The sequence below is a fragment of the Apostichopus japonicus genome, chromosome 1, assembly GCF_037975245.1.
Source record: "Apostichopus japonicus isolate 1M-3 chromosome 1, ASM3797524v1, whole genome shotgun sequence".
Lineage (NCBI taxonomy): Eukaryota > Metazoa > Echinodermata > Holothuroidea > Aspidochirotida > Stichopodidae > Apostichopus > Apostichopus japonicus.
In genome coordinates, this window is record NC_092561.1 from 18,334,979 (window position 1) to 18,354,650 (window position 19,672).

Genomic DNA, 19,672 nt, shown 5'->3' on the forward strand with positions numbered 1-19,672 from the left:
CATCTATGCATCTATCATGGTAAACTCTATAATGTCCATATTTCAATTAAACGTTAAATGTTACTGAGTATCGTTTAACCAGCCTCCTCGCCATGCATCGTGTGTAACGTCAATACATCATTATATATGCCCTTTATTGTCTACAGACTATATATTACCTTAGCAAACCTGATGTGGCGCTGTTCATCAATGAAACGGTAAGTGTTTGTGGTGATTTTTTTTTCATTCAAATGAATGCAAACTGTTGATGGCGATCGTTATATTTAACCACATAGGATTAGACGTGAGTATTTTACATTTTCAGAAAGAGTTTTTTGGCCAAAGAATTTGATAAAATATGAAAGAGAAGCAATGCATTATGAAACCACACGCACAGCGACTTGTTCATCTACGACCAGGTTTTCTTCACTTTTTCCTTACTTTATTCCTGAAAATAAATATTCAGCAGATGCCTGTTGCAGGTACGGCTAGTTACGGCAGAAATGTCAATTGCAGAGAATATGATTCTTAATTTACGAAGGTACTTTAACTCCGTGCAGCTTAATATGTAAGTCCAAGTTAAGAAGAATTGGATAATTCCTTCATGGTAATCCGTTGTCACTGAAACCAATTGATGCAATAATATTCAACATGAGGCAAAGAAAAAATAAAACAGGCATACTGTCTGAAGTCGCGTGCGATAGAAACTTAATTCAACTTAATAGCGAAGTTTAAAAGTACCATCAAGTATCATAGAAAAAAACATATTTCAGAACTATTGACAAGCTGATCACAAACGATAACGTTATATCGAAAGTAACCTAGCTTTCAATGGAGTGACGATAGTTGCTGAAGTAACCCACTTCAGGGCAACAATATATTTTAAAGCATTTGAATAATTTGACTGATCAGCCATGTATTTAATTTAGATCACTCCCACGTCTATCAATCAGAGTTTCATTATTGATGTCACATATAATAATGACTAGACTATACAAAGTGTATTACATTTCATTTTACGTCCTCTGTAATTCGCTGCACTAGTTACTTAGCCAGCTACAACTCCCGAAGGAAGACTGAATTAATTTAGTTAATATACACGAAAACAAAATGATCAATGGAAAAATGAAAAGTAGGTGTTTACAAACCAACATTTCCAAGCATGTTTATATCTGATTCTACTATATGTGGTGATAAATCATCATGTATAAAGACAACTAACGAAAGTGTACTGAATCTCACAGTAAGAGCTATGACATCATTACTGTGCATAGGCGTAGGAGTCTAATTTGATTTTGTGGGGGGGGGGGGGGGGGGGCTGTAACGACTTGCCCGAAAAATACGACCAAATTTTTCGCGCGCTTCGCGCGTTCAACACGTTTTGATATGCATATCATATCTGGGCATTCATCGGTTACTACATCACATGGCGAAAACATACACTCATTTTCCGTGTTAGTACCCTTCCATATTGGTTATATTTATTGGGGAAGTCGTTTACAACAATAATGATAATAATAATATAAGTTTAACCATTGAAAAACACATTGCCAATTATTCTTCTTTCAGTACGTGCCCGAAAAATTCTCAGCATATTGACCAAATTTTCACCAACAAATTTGAAAAACACATTGCAAATTATTCTTCTTTCAGGAGGTGCCCAAAAAATTCTCACCATATTGCCCGAATTTTCACCAACAAATTTGAAAAACACAATGCAAATTCTTCTTCTTTCAGTACGTGCCCGAAAATTCTCACCATATTGCCCAAATTTTCACAAAACTTTTGGATTGGGGGGGGGGGGGACTGCAGCCCCCAGCCCCCCGCCTCCTACGCCTGTGTTACTGTGTTATTCCAAAGTGACATGCTTAACTTTATATAATCTTATTTTGTGTTAAAGTTGGCACATACATGTTAACATATCGTTTCAAGTACTTGGTTGGTGAGATCATTGAGTAACATGTATTCTAGAAAGTGAGACTTTCAAATCAAGTTCACAACTTTATGTGCATAAAAGCGACGAAAACAATGTTTCGACGCTTTAATGAGCATCCAAATCCTCATATTGAAAGTGATAAACTATTTCATTACAATTAACAAAGTGAGTTCACTGTACAGCCTTTTGAACATTTCATAAGTGCTTCTGAGCAAGCATTACGAGTTACTCGGAATAGATACTTCTAACTCTTAGCGACATCCCATGTTTTCCATCTGCTCTACGACTTCCTATTACATATATTTATATACAGCATTGATCAGACTATACTGGTAAGTTACTTAAAACTATTCTCTTGATATAAGTTAAACATATAATCCAAGCACCATAAATTGACAACGGTTCACCTTACAAAGGAACTATAGAAAAATAACGTGGCCATTTTCAAGTCTATAGGTACCAAATTGGTCAGTCGAATGCTAACGCACTATAATTAGTTTCACGCTGAAACAAGAAGCTATATGGATAAGGTTAGTGGTGTCGGTAACAGTAATTCATTTGTTATACAAAGGATATTAGCTTAATAAGTGTTCTTAAATGGTATTATCCATGCCCTGCAATCAAATGGAGCGGTTGGTACCCTTATGTTTTTAGAAAATATCATTGTGCTTCTAATCCTGAAACATATGTATTTTGCATTTTCCATCAATTGAGGAATCGTTGTTGTATCAAGACAGCCTTAAAAACGCGAGTAGCTCTAGCAGGGGTTCAGTAGAGCCTTAGAGGCCGAATCATCACTTCCGGAGCATTGTAGTGACATGGACTAAAAAGGGTAATGGACCAAGTTAAAATCCTGTCCAGACCATTACGTCGTGCACTATTCAAGGCAGTTAACTTGCATTGCCTATGTTCACACTGGTGTATAAAATGGCGACCTCCCCGGACTTCCCCTTATATGAGATGTCCCTCAGAATACATGTTAATATGGCGCACTACAGAAAGAGAGTCTGATTTTAATGTGTAGAGTTGGGTGTGTGTGTTTGACAAGTGATCATTAAAACAAGGAATACACTGTTGTAAAATTTTATACGAACAACGTGACTTCATACAAGAATGCTAACCTTTAACTTTTAGCAGTATATGCGTTTTGATTTCCTTCTTCTTTAGGTGAAAAAAGGACGCTGTGGACTAACACAATGAAATATAATTGCCTCTCGATTACCTTTCTACTTGTGATACTATCACATAAAGGTTAGTTCCATTGTAAGGTACTTTAACTAATGCAACAACCCCCACCCACACCCCGTCTATTAACACCAGCAGCATTGCCCTTTTTCGAAAGGTTCCAGTGGTATTTAATCGATTCCTTTAGGATGAACTTTGCAGTCTTCATATGTAATAGTCCAAGAAAAAAAATTGTCAGGAATGTTTCTATAGTTGCTCCTTTAAGGCTGTTAAGTACAAGCCTGAACGCTCCTTTAAGGCTCTTCAGTGGAAGCCTACATGTTAATGTAATCTATCGTTTCTTTACTTTTTAATAGCTGCTCAACATGTTCTTTTAATTGAACAAAACAGCACAATTGGAGGACATTCAACACCATTTGGAATTACAAACTTGACATTACATTACAGTATAAAGAAATCATTTGAGGCCAGAAAAGTCATTGATTTTTGTGTTACGTCTGAAAAACTGACGTAATAGTATGTGTGTTCGACTATACACTATGACCATATCATCCGAACAGTTAACTTGATGAACCTTTACTGGTTAAATGGTCATTTTCTAAACAGAAATTGCAAGTGTTGTAGAACCACATCCTGAACTGACAACAGTCGTGTTTAAATGTTTACATACCAAAACAATGTGTTCACTAATTTATTTATCCTGTAATCAACTTATGAATATTTATATATTGTTTTTGGTTAGTGTGTTCCTCTGTGTTTGTGTTCTCTCAAAGGCATCGGTTGCCTAACGAAGTGGATTCCAAACGGACAGTCAATCTCACTTGAGTGTGATTTCAAGCCTGAAGATATTGGAAGACCGGTGTGGAGCTTCAATGGGAGAATTATATATGCAGAATCTTTTAACGCAGATGATTTAGATATTTCTAACGTCCGCGGTGAAATTATCAACAACAGTCATACGTTTTTGCACATCCAACATTTCCAAGCTAAGAATGACGGAAACTACACCTGTTTATTCAACGACACATTTCAGGTTGGATATACTCTACATGTTATAGGTGAGTTTTAAATTAATGTAAAAAACAATACATGTTGTTCCAAGAAAATATTATGTAGCTTACATTGAAGAAGTTATACACTGATAATATATGTTTTTGTTTTCTTCTCTTCTCCCCTTTTTCATATATTTCATTTTCATTCATCATTATTACTTTAATATACAAATTTTGCTTCCATGGTTTCATTTCAGATCCTATACACGTGAAGCTTTGGGTAAACAACAACAACAGTAAACATCAACAACGACCTAAAGGGGAGAAATTAATACTTACTTGTCTGGCGTTAAATGTAACAGGCAATACGTCTGTATACTGGACCATACAGAGTGCAGTTGATACGATTGTCACCGAAGAGACAGCCAGACAATTTCAAAATAAAACAATAAAAGCCCAACTGTCTCTTGTTCTTGTCGAGAATATCAACGTGACCTGTCACGTGACGCTCGATGAGTTTGAAGATGCGGGAGAAAACGCGACGATCAATGTCAGCTTGAAACCTGTGAACAGCTTTACCGAAGGTACTACCACCGCCTCAGTTTGGCTCACTGAATGCCATGGATGTGAAGGTTCGTTGCATGGTAATGCAAAGTATTGGCAGCGGGTTCTAAAATCGTAATAAGGCTTCCTGGAATGTTCACTTTGTGAAATTAAATAAAGAAACCATTGTCAAAATCAGTGGGTTTTAAAGTCTGTATTTGCTATTGGTGGATAAATGTAGCAAATGTCACCTATTCAAATGAAATGAAATAAGATGATATGACATACGTGATATTATTATCCCATTAATTCTTTAGAAGTTGTTCCAAACTTTATCACTTGTTGAACAGACCATTGAAAATGTTTTGATTTTCCTTCATTCTGTTCGCGTGTTTATAGCTTAAAGGCACCGCTCTCATTCTTAAATAGATTGTAAATAGACTGTTCTGCGCCATATTAAGAACTGACGTATTCAGTCCTAAAGTGATTGAAGCAAAATCTACGTTGTCTTGTTCATAGACTAAAAATGACCTTGCAACATCTTAATGATGTTCCATAACAAAAAGCTCACCTACTGGAAACAAGCTTTGATTGCGGCAGAATAGTGCAATGTTATATATGTACCGTATGTGTGTTATAAATCGCTATACAGCAGACTATTGTTAGGCTTAATAAACTCACTTTATCACTTTAAATCAGTGAACCACATTGTGATGTCTAATTTACAACAAATCATTAGCTAATCGTTAAAGCGGAATTCACCTTGGAGGACAATAAAGTCAGAATATTGAAATACACACAGCAAATTTTATATAATAAGGATCACTTGCATACAATAAAGATTGCAAAAATAGGTTTTTAGCTGACTATTATTACTTACAAATATAAATATATTGCTCCATTGATGAACTGGTTTGAACGGTACAAGATGCTATAATATAAGTTCGTCCCCAATACATCTTTAACTATGATCTGTTTGGTCTTCAGAGACAAAATATATCTGGATTTTTGTACTAGCTGGAATAACCATTACAGTCCTATGTCTAGCCGTGTGCTTTATTGGATATTGGTGGCGAAAAGGAAACAGTAAGCAAGGTTTATATATTTCTATCCATCCTTCTATATATATACATATATACATTATAATTAAAATTGTACTGAGTTAAAAAATCAATAACAGTGAACAAAGTTCTTTAAATTTGTTATTTTTATGTTTATTAATATTAGCGACTTCATTCTGTCACTGTAAAATGCTACCCTTACACTTTTCGCAACAGTCCACATCTGAAATATGAAGTAAAGTTGATGCTACTCTCCAGTTACTATTTCGGAGTCTTCAGATTATGTTAACCGTAGATGGTTGTCTCGATTGTTGAACACCCGTCCTCCCTACTTTGTTATATTTCTTCTTTCTTCCTTCCATTCATTTTTTTCTCATAATCCTTTAATAGTATACAGTAGAAATTATAATATATCTTTCGTTTCGCATCAATCTTTCTAATATAACAGGCAGCTACCACACTTACAGGTAAGATTTTTCAGTAATTTTGCAAATCGTCAATATGTGTACTATTCCCCAATGGCTTTTTTAAAATGAACTTGTAGAGAAAAACAATCCTACAGAGTATCTGGGATGTAAACAGCTTCATATCGTTTTTCCGTTTCATGTCTATCATAACTTCAACGAACTTCAAAGGCAAAGCGATATAACCTAATGCATTATTGTAAGGTCACTAGACATAGCTTATTATCAACATCATTGCAATCCAGCTAGATAATTAATACGTATAGATATCGAGTTCATTATTTTTAAAGCTTTGCTCTCGATTATCTTTTACAAGAGGTGAAGTGCTATTAGGGCTATAGAAGACAAAGAAGAGTATCTAATGAGCATATAGTGAAGGCATATATACATAAGTACACACAGTTGCATGGCATTGGATAGATGAGTAGAGCATTACGTTCAATGATAAATATGTGTATTAAACGTATTTCTTTCATTTTCACTTTGCTAGTTCAGTGAAACTGTGGAGATATTAACTTCGTTCGATTTGGCGACAACAATATCATACCGCTGCAAAGGAACTTAATCTAACTACGGCAGACAACTCAATGAGACCTTATAGCTACCCAATAAATCCGAAGATTTCGTGTACAGAAGACTTGAATATGTTTAATGCAATACCCGTTTTATATCTTGGGAATATTTCTAAATTCTCTTCATCTTTATTTTTTACTTTTAAGTATATATTAACTGGTTTATATTAATCTCGAAAACAAGTATTGAGCGATTACAGCATCATTTGATAATTCCATGATAATTAATATCATTCAAGAATGGAAAAGTGTCAAATCATTTGAATTATAGAAATACCCTGTGAAGCTTGGCATTAACATCACTATATGTATAGAAGATAAGACTTAAACATATATGTTACTTTAACTCCCTCCCCCCCCCCAACACCCCAACGCACCCCACCAGAAGCAAAGGTGAATAAGTAAATAACTTACAATAAATATAAACTTTGAAAGTTCGTTTACTGAGCATAGGAGTGTCTCAAGTATTGTCAGTTAGGATTTAAAGTTAATAAATGCTGGTGATAGTATTCACAGCATTGATATGTGGAATGCCATTCAATGTGAAGTAATGCTACACGCCAGTTTATTAGTTTACACAAACTGTCGGTGCTACCTTGCATTGCTTGTTCTTAAGATATTTTTTCTGCTTTCAAATACTATGCAATTTAAGACGCAATTACATAAATAGTGATGTCATTTCCTTAAACGCTGTCTATGTACTTCCGCCTATCAAATATATAAATTGTTTTACAGCCATTAATAACGTCATTCCGTCTTCAACGTTGATCCATAATCGTCACATTGCCTCAATTGTTATAACGCACGCTTGTAACAATACTGACTAAAGTCTCATTGAAGTAAAGAATAGCATAATGATCAAGACGGCGAAGCACTTTCAGCTCTACGCAATTGTCATGACTATTTTATTCAGCAATGTCGAGACATGTCCATTTGAATCTCCATGTGAAGGTGGTAATGTTGTATGTGAAGTAAAACGCCTACCGATTGGGGTATCACCGCTAACAGTCATTCCGCAACCGCTTTCAAATGACACAACCATGTTACGTGTGGATGGACATCGCATAAGAACTGTAATAGAAGGTGACTTTCGTGAACCACTTTGAACAATTGCGACCCTCTTACTGTGTAAACAATGTCAACAATTTCTAGCTAGGGCCTTATTTTACTTGTAAATATTTGTCAGGCCGAGCGAGTCAACGTGCTAAGTGGATCTAGCAAACGGAAATAAGCATTGAACCAATTCGAACACACTCAACAGAATTTTTGAAAATGAAAGTCGTTCATAATTTACCCCCTTGCAATTCGTAAACGTTTCTTTTCTGATATTGTTAAGATGTCAGCTACTTCTCTTTACGTTTATTTTACTTGGAAATATTTGTCAGGCCGATAGAGTCACAGAAACATCGGATCGTATTGAAGTGCTATATAAATCATAACCAGGAAGAAAATGTCAGAAATTTTGTTTAAGTTAATTTAATATTAACAAGAAAAATCTGTAGCTGCGATAAAATGTCAATAAATATTTGAACAAAGTTATTTTTGTGTGATTCCTGCATGGTTTACGATCTTGATTCACTAACTCAGATAGCATTATCTATGTTTCTTGTGTATGACGTTTAGTTTATGTCATGAGAACATACTAAAATTTGACATTCTAGTTTAAAAAACAATAACGTTTGGCTACGAAACAACAGAACTCATCAATTATTGTGAAGAATTTCCTGCTTTGTTGCTGTAAAGAAAAGACCTTCTCCTTGTCAAACGTATTTTACAAACATAACAGTAACATATGAGTATAATAAATCAAGGAACAAAGTGTATTTCAGGCTCTTCAATAGAAAATTCTTTATCGCTTGTAAATAATTTTATGATCAAATGTGGTTTGGTAATGTTGTTGGAAATCATATTGAATATTGTTACATTGATGTTTGACTCAAGCTTATTGGAATTTTTGAACTTCGTACTTTAATCATTCTGTAAAACTGTCATTTTGCACAAATATTTCATGGCGATATGTATATAATTTATGGAAAAATAATAATTGATAGCTTCTTTGCTCGCATATAAGTGTTTTATCGAAAGTGTTTTATCGAAACACATATAAGTATTTTATCGAAAGTGCGTGGTACTTAAATAATATTAAATTTTATAAAAGAAAATGGCGTTTCAATTTCAGTTTATTTCCTTCTATTTTCTGAAATTACATGCAGGAGAGTTATTATGTACGTACCACAGAAAAGGAAAGAAGCGAAATTTATGTTTTATATATTTTGAGTGAAACAATTATGGGACACGCGACTTTTTACTATTTTTGCCTTATACAGACTCAAAGATGACAACATACCATGTAATATGTGTAATATGCATGTCCAATCACACGCAACAAAACTTTATATATATATTTAAATTATTCAAACAAGCATAGGAAGGCATGAAAGCTTTTTGTAGTGAGCTCTGAAGGCCACTTCTTTGAGTTTGCGATACCATTTTCTCGGTTACATGAAATTTAGGATAGAAACAATGGACTAATTCATATTCATGTTTTGATCAGCGTGATATTTGATATATTCTGATACTCCGTTGACTCCTAACAATTACCTGAAAGCTATAACGTCTTTTATATCCTTTTTTGACGGTAATGGAAACTCATCCTAATTATGCATGTCACCTTTATTTCTTTTATAGACATAGTCTGTTATTTCCAACACTTTAGTAAACCGTACAGCATGAATGTGAGTACAAGTAGAATTCCTCTTGTTGTGAAACGAGTATAGATGCAACGGTCTAAGGGCAAGCATGAATCATTATAATAATGCACTAACAACAAGCTTAGATTTGTACAATGCCCGAGTACTAATGTTGTGATAAATCCGCGAGGTCGACTGTTCAACTTCAAACAACTATGTATGGATATATCCTGGTAAACGCTACAATGTCCATATTCCAGTTCAACATTAAATGTTAATAAGTATCGTATAAACAGCCGCCTCACTGGTGCATGCACCGTGTGTAACGTCAATGCATAACTATATATGCCCAATATAGCCAACAAACTATATATTACCTTAGCAAACCTGATGTGGCGCTGTTCATCAATGAAACGGTAAGTGTTTGTGGTGATTTTTTTTTTCATTCAAATGAATGCAAACTGTTGATGGCGATCGTTATATTTAACCACATAGAATTAGACGTGAGTATTTTACATTTTCAGAAAGAGTTTTTTGGCCAAAGAATTTGATAAAATATGAAAGAAAAGCAATGCATTATGAAACCACAAGCACAGCGACTTGTTCATTTACTACCAGGTTTTCTTCACTTTTTCCTTACTTTATTCCTGAAAATAAATATTCAGCAGATGCCTGTTGTAGGTACGGCTATGTATGGCAGAAATGTCAATTGCAGAGAATATGATTCTTAATTTACGAAGGTACTTTAACTCCGTGCAGTTTAATATGTAAGCCCAAGTAAAGAAGAATTGGATAATTCCTTCATGGTAATCCGTTGTCACTGAAACCAATTGATGCAATTATATTCAACATGAGGCAAAGACAAAGTGAAACAAGCATACTGTCTGAAGTCGCGTGCGATAGAAACTTAATTAACCTTCATAGCAAAATTTACCATAAGTACCATAAAACATATTTCAGAACGATTGCCAAACTGATCACAAACAATAACGTAATGTCGAAAGTAACCTAGCTTTCAACTGAGTGACGATAGCTGCCCAAGTAACCCACTTCAGGGCAACAATATATTTTAAAGCATTTGAATAATTTGACTGATCAGCCATGTATTTAATTTAGATCACTCCCACGTCTATCAATCAGAGTTTCATTATTGATGTCACATATAATAATGCAAATGTGAACATAGTGTGTCAATTCTCATGTTATTCACAATAAAATACTGGACTATACAAAGTGTATTACATTTCATTTTATGTCCTCTGTAATTCGCTCCACTAGTTGTTTAGCCAGCTACAACTCCCGAAGGAAGACTGAATTAATTAAGTTAATGTACACGAAAAAAAAATGATCAATGGAAAACTGAAAAGTAGGTGTTTACAAACCAACATTTCCAAGCATGTTAATATCCGATTCCACTATATGTGGTGATAAATCATCATGTATAAAGACAACTAACGAAAGTTTACTGAATCTCACACTAAGAGCTATGACATCATTACTGTGTTATTCCAAAGTGACATGTTTAACTTTATATAACTTTATTCTGTGTTAAAGTTTGCAAATACAAATTAACATATCGATTCAAGTACTTGATCAGTGAAACTTTCAAATCAAGTTCACAACTTTAAGTGCATCAGAGCGACGAAAACAATGCCCCGACGCTTTAATGAGTATCCAAATCCTCATATTGAGAGTGATAAACTATTTCATTACAATTAACAAAGTGAGTTCACTGTACAGCCTATTGAACATTTCATAAGTACTTCTAAGCAAGCATTACGAGTTACTCGGAATAGATACTTCTAACTCTCAGCCACATCCCATCGTTTTCAATGTGATCTACGGCTTCCTATATATTTATATTCTAAAACAGCATTGATCAGACTATACTGGTAAGTTACCTAAAACTATTCTCTTGATTTAAGTTAAAAGTATAATCCAAGCACCATAAATTGGCAACATATTCACCTTACAAAAGAGAAAAGAACTATAGAAAAATAACGTGGCTTTTTCAAGTCTATAGACAACAAATTGGTCAGGAGTTGTCAAATGCTAACGCACTATCATTAGTTTCATGCAGTAACTAGAAGCTAAATGGATAATGTTACTGGTATTTGTATACCAGAAATCCATTCGTTATGCAAAGGAGATTAGCTTAATAAGTGTTCTTAGTTGATGTTTTCCATGCCCTGCATTACGATTGGTGTCAAATATTAAACAAATGGAGCGGTTGATACGCTTATATTTTCAGAAAACATCATTCTGCTTCTAATTCTGCAATATATGTATTTTGCTTTTTCCATCAATTGAGGAATGTTGTTTTTGAAGTCAGCCTTAAAGACGCGAGTAGCTTTTATAGCAGATGTTCAGGAGAGCCTTTGAGGCACAATCATCAATTCCGGAGCATTGTAGTGAATTGGATTAAAAATGGGTAATGGACCAAGTTCAAATCCTGTCCAGATCATTACGTCGTGCACCTGTTCAAGGCAGTTAACTTGCATTGTATATGTTCACACTGGTGTATAAAATGGCGACCGGCAAGGTAACATGTAAATAAAGCTGTGCGCGCCTGTGTGTGAATCCACCTGATGAGATATCCCTCAGAATACATGTAAATGTAGCGCACTACAGTAAGAGAGTCTGAATTTAATGTGCAGAGTTGGGTGTGTGTGTTTGAAAAGTGATCATTAAAACAAGGAATATACTGTTATAAAATTTTATACGAACAACGTTACTTCATACAAGAATGCTAACCTTTAACTTTTAGCAGTATCTGCGTTTTGATTTCCTTCTTTTTTAGGTGGAAAAAGGACGCTGTGGACTAACACAATGAAATATAATTGCCTTTCGATTACTTTTCTACTTGTGATAATATCACATAAAGGTTAGTTCCATGGTAAGGTACTTTAACTAATGCAACCACCCCCCCCCACCCACCGACACCCCGTCTCTTAACACCAGCAGCCTTGCCCTTTTGCGAAAGGTTTCAGTGGTATTTAATGGATGCCTTTAGGATGAACTTTGCAGTCTTCATATGTAATAGTCCAAGAAAAAAAATTGTCAGGAATGTTTCTATAGCTGCTCCTTTAAGGCTGTTCAGTGGAAGCCTACATGTTAATGTAATCTATCGTTTCTTTACTTTTTAATAGCTGCTCAACATGTTCTTTTAATTGAACAAAACAGCACAATTGGAGGACATTCAACACCATTTGGAATTAGAAGCTTGACATTACATTACAGTATAAAGAAGTCATTTGAGGCCAGAAAAGTCATTGATTTTTGTGTTACGTCTGAAAAACTGACGTAATAGTATGTGTGTTCGACTATACACTATGACTATATTATCCTGACAGTTAACTTGATGAACCTTTACTGGTTAAATGGTCATTTTCTAAACAGAAATTGCAAGTGTTGTAGAACCACATCCTGAACTGACAACAGTCGTGTTTAAATGTTTACATACCAAAACAATGTGTTCACTAATTTAGTTATCCTGTAATCAACTTATGAATATTTATATATTGTTTTTGGTTAGTGTGTTCCTCTGTGTTTGTGTTCTCTCAAAGGCATCGGTTGCCTAACGAAGTGGATTCCAAACGGACAGTCAATCTCACTTGAGTGTGATTTCAAGCCTGAAGATATTGGAAGACCGGTGTGGAGCTTCAATGGGAGAATTATATATGCAGAATCTTTTAACGCAGATGATTTAGATATTTCTAACGTCCGCGGTGAAATTATCAACAACAGTCATACGTTTTTGCACATCCAACATTTCCAAGCTAAGAATGACGGAAACTACACCTGTTTATTCAACGACACATTTCAGGTTGGATATACTCTACATGTTATAGGTGAGTTTTAAATTAATGTAAAAAACAATACATGTTGTTCCAAGAAAATATTATGTAGCTTACATTGAAGAAGTTATACACTGATAATATATGTTTTTGTTTTCTTCCCTTCTCCCCTTTTTTCATATATTTCATTTTTATTCATCATTATTATTTTAATATACAAATTTTGCTATCTCGATTTCATTTAAGATCCTATACAAGTGAAACTTTGGGTAAATGGCAACAACAGTAAACAACAACAACGACCTAAGGGGGAGAAATTAATACTTACGTGTCTGGCTTTAAATGTAACAGGCAACACGTTTGTATACTGGACCATACAGAGTGAAGTTGATAAGAATGTCACCGAAGAGACAGCCAGACAATTTCAAGATGAAACATTAGAAGCCGATCTGTCTCTTGTTCTCGTCGAGAATATTAACGTGACCTGTCACGTGACACTCGATGAGTTTGAAGATGCGGGAGAAAACGCGACGATCAATGTCAGCTTGAAACATGTGAACAGCTTTACTGAAGGTACTACCACCGCCTCAGTAAGGCTCACTGAATGCACTGGATGCAATGGCTCGTTGCATGGTAAAGCAAAGTATTGGCAGTGGGTTGTTCTAAAATCGTCTTAAGGCTTCCTGGAATGTTCACTTTGTGAAATTAAATATAGAAACCATTGTCAAAATCAGTGGGTTTTAAAGTCTGTATTTGCTATTGGTGGATAAATGTAGCAAATGTCACCTATTCAAATGAAATGATATAGATGATATGACATACGTTACATTATTATCCCCTTAAGTCTATAGAAATTGTTCCAAAATTGATCAATTGTTGAACAAACCATTGGAAATGTTTTGGTTTTCCTTCATTCTATTGGCGAGTTTAGCTTACAGGCACCGCTCTCATTCTTAAATAGATTGTAAATAGACTGTTCTGCGCCATATTAAGAACTGACGTATTCAGTCCTAAAGTGATTGAAGCAAAATCTACGTTGTCTTGTGCAAAGACTAAAAATGACCTTGCAACATCTTAATGATATTCCATAACTTTGTGAACAAATAGCTCACCTACTGGAAACAAGCTTCGATTGCGGCAGAATAGTGCAATGTTATATATGTACCGTATGTGTGTTATAAATCGCTATACAGCAGACTATTGTTAGGCTTAATAAACTCACTCAATCACTTTAAATCAGTGAACCACATTGTGATGTCTAATTTACAACAAATCATTAGCTAATCGTGAAAACGAAATTCACCTTGGAGGACAATAAAGAGAGAATATTGAAAGACACACAGCAAATTTTATATAATAAGGATCACTTGCATACAATAAAGAATGCGAAAATATGTTTTTAGCTGACTATTATTACTTACAAACATAAATGTATTGCTCCATCGATAAACTCGTTTGAACGGTACAAGATGCTATAATATAAGTTCGTCCCCAATACATCTTTAACTATGATCTGTTTGGTCTTCAGAGACAAAATATATCTGGATGTTTGTACTACCTGGAATAACCATTACAGTCCTATGTCTTGTCGTGTGCTTTATTGGATATTGGAGGCGAAAAGGAAACAGTAAGCAAGGTTTATATATTTCCATCCATACTTCTATCTATATTATATATATATATATATATATATATATATATATATATATATGAATATATATATACTTTATAATTGAATTGTACTGAATTAAAAAATCCATAACAGTGAAAAAAGTTCTTTATATTTGTTGATTTTATGTTTATTAATATTAGCGACTTCATTCTGTCACTGTAAAATGCTACCCTCACACTTATCGCAACAGTCCACATCTGAAATATGAAGTAAAGCTGATGCTACTTTCCAGTTACTATTTCGGAGTCCTCAGATCATGTTAACCGTAGATGGTTGTCTCGATTGTTGAGCACCCGTCCTCCCTCCTATGTCAATGTTACTTCTTTCTTTCTTCCTTCCATTCATTTTTTGCTCCTAATCCTTTAATAGACAGGAAAAATTGTAATATCTCTTTCGTTTCTCATCAATCTTTCTAATATAACAGGCAGCTACCCCACTTACAGGTAAGATTTGGCATTCATTTTGCAAATACTAAATATATGTACTATTTCCCACTGTCTTTGTAAAATGATATTGTACAGGAAAGGCATTATAAACAATCCTACATAGCATATGGGATGTCGACAGCTTCATATCGTTTTTACCGTTTCAGATTTATCTGAACTTTACCAGACTTCAAAGGCAAAGCGATATAACCTAATGCATTATTGTAAGGTCACTAGACATAGCTTAGTAGCAACATATTTGCAATCTAACTAGATAATTAATAATTACAGATATCGAGTTAACTATTTTGAAAGCTTTGCTCTCGATTATCTGTTACAAGAGGTTAAGTGCTATTACAGCTATAAAAGACAAAGAAAAATATCTCATGAGCATAATAAAAGGCATAAATACATAAGTACACACAGTTGCACTGTATTGGATAGATAAGTAGACCATTACGTTCAATGATAAATATGTGTGCTAAACGTATTTCTTTCATTTTCACTTTGCTAGTTCGGTAAAACTGCGAAGATATTAATTTCGTTCGATTTGGCGACAACAATATCATACCGCTGCAGAGGAACTTAATCTAACTACGGCAGACAACTCAATGAGACCTTATAGCTACCCAATAAATCCGAAGATTTCGTGTACAGATGACTTGAATATGTTTAATGCAATACCCGTTCTATATCTTGGGAATATTTCTAAATTGCCTATCTCTTCATCTTTATTTTTTACTTTTAAGTATATATTAATTGGTTTGTATTAATCTCGAAAAACAAGTATTCAGCGATTACAGTATCATTTGATAATTCCATGATAATTAATATCATTCACGAATGGAAAAGTGTCAAATCATTTGAACTATAGGAACACCCTGTTTAGCTTGGCATTACAATCACTACATGTATAGAAGAGAAGACATAAACATATATGTTACTGTAATCCCCCCCCCCAAACACTCCCCAACCAGAGGCAAAAGTGAATAAGTAAACAAGTTACATTAAATATAAACTATTCAAGTTCGTTTACTGAAAACATGAGTGTCTCAAGTATTGGCAGTTAGGATTTAAAATTAATAAATGCTGGTGATAGTATTCATAGCATTGATATGTGGAATGTCATTCAATGTGAAGTAATGTTACACGCAAGTTTATCAGTTTACAAAAATTGTTATGCTATTTTGCATTGTTTGTTCTTAAGAAATTTCTTTTTGCTTTTAAATACAATCAATTTAAGATGTAATTTCATAACAAGTGATGTCATTTCCTCAAACGCTTTCTATGTACTTCCGCCTATCAAATATATAAATTGTTTTACAACTATTAATAGCGTCAATCTGTCTTCAAACGTTCCATGATCGTTACATTGCCTCGATTGTTATAACGCACGCTTGTAACAATTACTTACTGAAGTCTTATTGTAGTAAAGAAAAGCCTTATGATCAAGACCGCGAAGCACTTTCAGCTCCACGATTGTCATGACTATTTTATTCAGCAATGTCAAGACATGTCCATTTGATCCCCATGTGAAGGTGGTAATGTTGTATGTGAAGTAAAAGCCTAGCGATTGGGGTATCACCGCTAACAGTCATTCCGCCACCGCTTTCAAATGACACAACAATGTTACGTGTGAATGGACATCGCATAAGAACTGTAATAGAAGGTGACTTTCGTGAACCACTTTGAACAATTGCGACACTCGTACTGTGTAACAATGTCAACAATTTCTAGCTAGGGCTTTATTTTACTTGTAAATATTTGTCAGGCCGAGCGAGTCAACGTGGTAAGTGGATCTAGCAAACGGAAATAAGCATTGAACCAATTCGAACACACCCGACAGAATTTTTGAAAATGAAAGTCGTTCATAATTTACCCCATTGCAATTCGTAAACGTTTCTTTTCTGATATTGTTAAGATGCCATCTACTTCTTTCTACGTTTATTTTACCTGGAAATATTTGTCAGTATTTGTTGTATTATATCAATTTATGGAAAATTAATAATTGATAGCTTCTTTGCTCGCATATAAGTGTTCTATCGAAAGTGTTTTATCGAAAGTGTTTTATCGAAACACATATAAGTATTTTATCGAAAGTGCGTGGTACTTAAATAATATTAAATTTTATAAAAGAAAATGGCGTTTCAATTTCAGTTTATTTCCTTCTATCTTCTGAAATTACATGCAGGAGAGTTATTATGTACGTACCACAGAAAAGGAAAGAAGCGAAATTTATGTTTTATATATTTTGAGTGAAGCAATTATGGGACACGCGACTTTTTACTATTTTTGCCTTATACAGACTCAAAGATGACAACATACCATGTAATATGTGTAATATGCATGTCCAATCACACGCAACAAAACTTTATATATATATTTTTCTATGTAGAATGGTTCGATTTTATTGAAGTGTTGGACACCTCATATTTCGCTTCAATCTAATGTACTTTAGGCGCATATTTTTTAGTACAACCTTTTCTGTTCATATTGAAAGAGAGGTAAGAAATGTTTGGAGTTCAAATTACGTAACTTTTGAAATGTTTAAGTTATTCAAACAAGCATAGGAAGGCATGAAAGCTTTTTGTAGTGAGCTCTGAAGGTCACTTCTTTGAGTTTGCGATACCGTTTTCTCGTTACATGAAATTTAGGATAGAAACAATAGACTAATTTATATTCATGTTTTGATCAGCGTGATATTTGTTATATCTGATACTCCGTTGACTCCTAACAATTACCTGAAAGCTATAGCGTCTTTTATATCCTTTTTTGACGGTAATGGAAACTCATCCTAATTATGCATGTCACCTTTATTTCTTTTATAGACATAGTCTGTTATTTCTCACACTTTAGTACAAGTAAACCGTACAGCATGAATGTGAGTACAAGTAAAATTCCTCTTGTTGTGAAACGAGTATAGATGCAACGTTCTTAGGACAAGCATTAATCATTATAATAATGCAGTTAAATGCACTAACAACAAGTTTAGATTTGCACAATGCCCGAGTACGAATTTTGGAATAAATTCATGAGGTCGACTGTTCAACTTCAAACATCTATGTATGCATCTATCATGATAAACTCTATCATTTTCATATATCAATTAAACGTTAAATGTTACTGAGTATCGTTTAACCAGCCTCCTCGCCATGCATCGTGTGTAACGTCAATACATCATTATATATGCCCATTATTGCCTATAGACTATATATTACCTGAGCAAACCTGATGTGGCGCTGTTCATCAATGAAACGGTAAGTGTTTGTGGTGATTTTTTTTTTCATTCAAATGAATGCAAACTGTTGATGGCGATCGTTATATTTAACCACATAGAATTAGACGTGAGTATTTTACATTGTCAGAAACAGCTTTTTGGGCCAAAGAATTTGATAAAATATGAAAGAAAAGCAATGCATTATGAAACCACACGCACAGCGACTTGTTCATCTACGACCAGGTTTTCTTCACTTTTTCCTTACTTTATTCCTGAAAATAAATATTCAGCAGATGCCTGTTGCAGGTACGGCTATGTACGGCAGAAATGTCAATTGCAGAGAATATGATTCTTAATTTACGAAGGTACTTTAACTACGTGCAGTTTAATATGTAAGTTCAAGTAAAGAAGAATTGGAAAATTCCTTCATGGTAATCCGTTGTCACTGAAACCAATTGATGCAATAATATTCAACATGAGGAAAAGAAAAAATAAAACAGGCATACTGTCTGAAGTCGCGTGCGATAGAAACTTATTTAAACTTAATAGCGAAGTTTAAAAGTACCATTAAGTACCATAGAAAAAACATATTTCAGAACTATTGACAAGCTGATCACAAACGATAACGTTATATCGAAAGTAACCTAGCTTTCAATGGAGTGACGAAAGTTGCTCAAGTAACCCACTTCAGGGCAACAATATATTTTAAAGCATTTGAATAATTTGACTGATCAGCCATGTATTTAATTTAGATCACTTCCACGTCTATCAATCAGAGTTTCATTATTGATGTCACATATAATAATGCAAATTTGAAAATAGTGTGTCAATTCTCATGTTATTCACAATAAAATACTAGACTATACAAAGTGTATTACATTTCATTTTATGTCCTCTGTAATTCGCTCCACTAGTTGTTTAGCCAGCTACAACTCCAGCAGGAAGACTGAATTAATTAAGTTAATGTACACGAAAAAAAAAATGATCAATGGAAAACTGAAAAGTAGGTGTTTACAAACCAACATTTCCAAGCATGTTTATATCTGATTCCACTATATGTGGTGATAAATCATCATGTATAAAGACAACTAACGAAAGTGTACTGAATCTCACACTAAGAGCTATGACATCATTACTGT

General features: G+C 34.3%; 2 protein-coding genes across 8 annotated transcripts; both read left to right on the forward strand.

Annotated features, from left to right (window-relative positions):
- Nucleotides 1–146: 146 nt before the first annotated feature.
- Nucleotides 147–9,141, forward strand: LOC139969785 (uncharacterized). 5 transcript variants are annotated; one of them, XM_071975051.1, is made up of 8 exons: nt 147–197; nt 2,229–2,247; nt 3,083–3,166; nt 3,874–4,158; nt 4,350–4,724; nt 5,623–5,721; nt 6,145–6,163; nt 6,651–9,141. In XM_071975051.1, exons 3-8 carry the CDS (start codon nt 3,112–3,114, stop codon nt 6,673–6,675), a joined length of 858 nt encoding a protein of 285 aa, XP_071831152.1. In that variant the 5' UTR covers nt 147–197; nt 2,229–2,247; nt 3,083–3,111; the 3' UTR covers nt 6,676–9,141. The 5 variants fall into 5 exon arrangements, with proteins under 5 accessions (XP_071831152.1, XP_071831185.1, XP_071831171.1 ...); XM_071975084.1 differs by having other exon boundaries at nt 4,350–4,676; XM_071975070.1 differs by lacking the exon at nt 147–197 and having other exon boundaries at nt 1,976–2,247; nt 3,053–3,166.
- A 1,943-nt stretch (nt 9,142–11,084) lies between these two features.
- Nucleotides 11,085–19,391, forward strand: LOC139969843 (uncharacterized). Of its 3 annotated transcripts, none has more exons than XM_071975167.1 (7): nt 11,085–11,314; nt 12,193–12,306; nt 12,989–13,273; nt 13,466–13,852; nt 14,748–14,846; nt 15,316–15,334; nt 15,831–19,391. In XM_071975167.1, the coding sequence occupies exons 2-7, from the start codon at nt 12,252–12,254 to the stop codon at nt 15,853–15,855; spliced, it is 870 nt and encodes a 289-aa protein (XP_071831268.1). In that variant the 5' UTR covers nt 11,085–11,314; nt 12,193–12,251; the 3' UTR covers nt 15,856–19,391. The 3 variants fall into 3 exon arrangements, with proteins under 3 accessions (XP_071831268.1, XP_071831259.1, XP_071831279.1); XM_071975158.1 differs by having other exon boundaries at nt 11,087–11,314; nt 12,223–12,306; XM_071975178.1 differs by having other exon boundaries at nt 11,091–11,314; nt 12,223–12,306; nt 13,466–13,792.
- The last annotated feature ends 281 nt before the right edge of the window (nt 19,392–19,672 follow it).

Excerpts from the sequence above, each read along its gene's own strand:
- LOC139969785 (XM_071975051.1), top strand. The coding sequence starts at position 3,112 with ATGAAATATAATTGCCTCTCGATTACCTTTCTACTTGTGATACTATCA. Across the intron at positions 4,159-4,349 it reads ATATACTCTACATGTTATAG|ATCCTATACACGTGAAGCTT; the intron begins GTGAGTTTTAAA and ends GTTTCATTTCAG. Across the intron at positions 4,725-5,622 it reads TGAATGCCATGGATGTGAAG|AGACAAAATATATCTGGATT; the intron begins GTTCGTTGCATG and ends TTTGGTCTTCAG.
- LOC139969843 (XM_071975167.1), top strand. The coding sequence starts at position 12,252 with ATGAAATATAATTGCCTTTCGATTACTTTTCTACTTGTGATAATATCA. Across the intron at positions 12,307-12,988 it reads TGTGATAATATCACATAAAG|GCATCGGTTGCCTAACGAAG; the intron begins GTTAGTTCCATG and ends GTTCTCTCAAAG. Across the intron at positions 13,274-13,465 it reads ATATACTCTACATGTTATAG|ATCCTATACAAGTGAAACTT; the intron begins GTGAGTTTTAAA and ends ATTTCATTTAAG.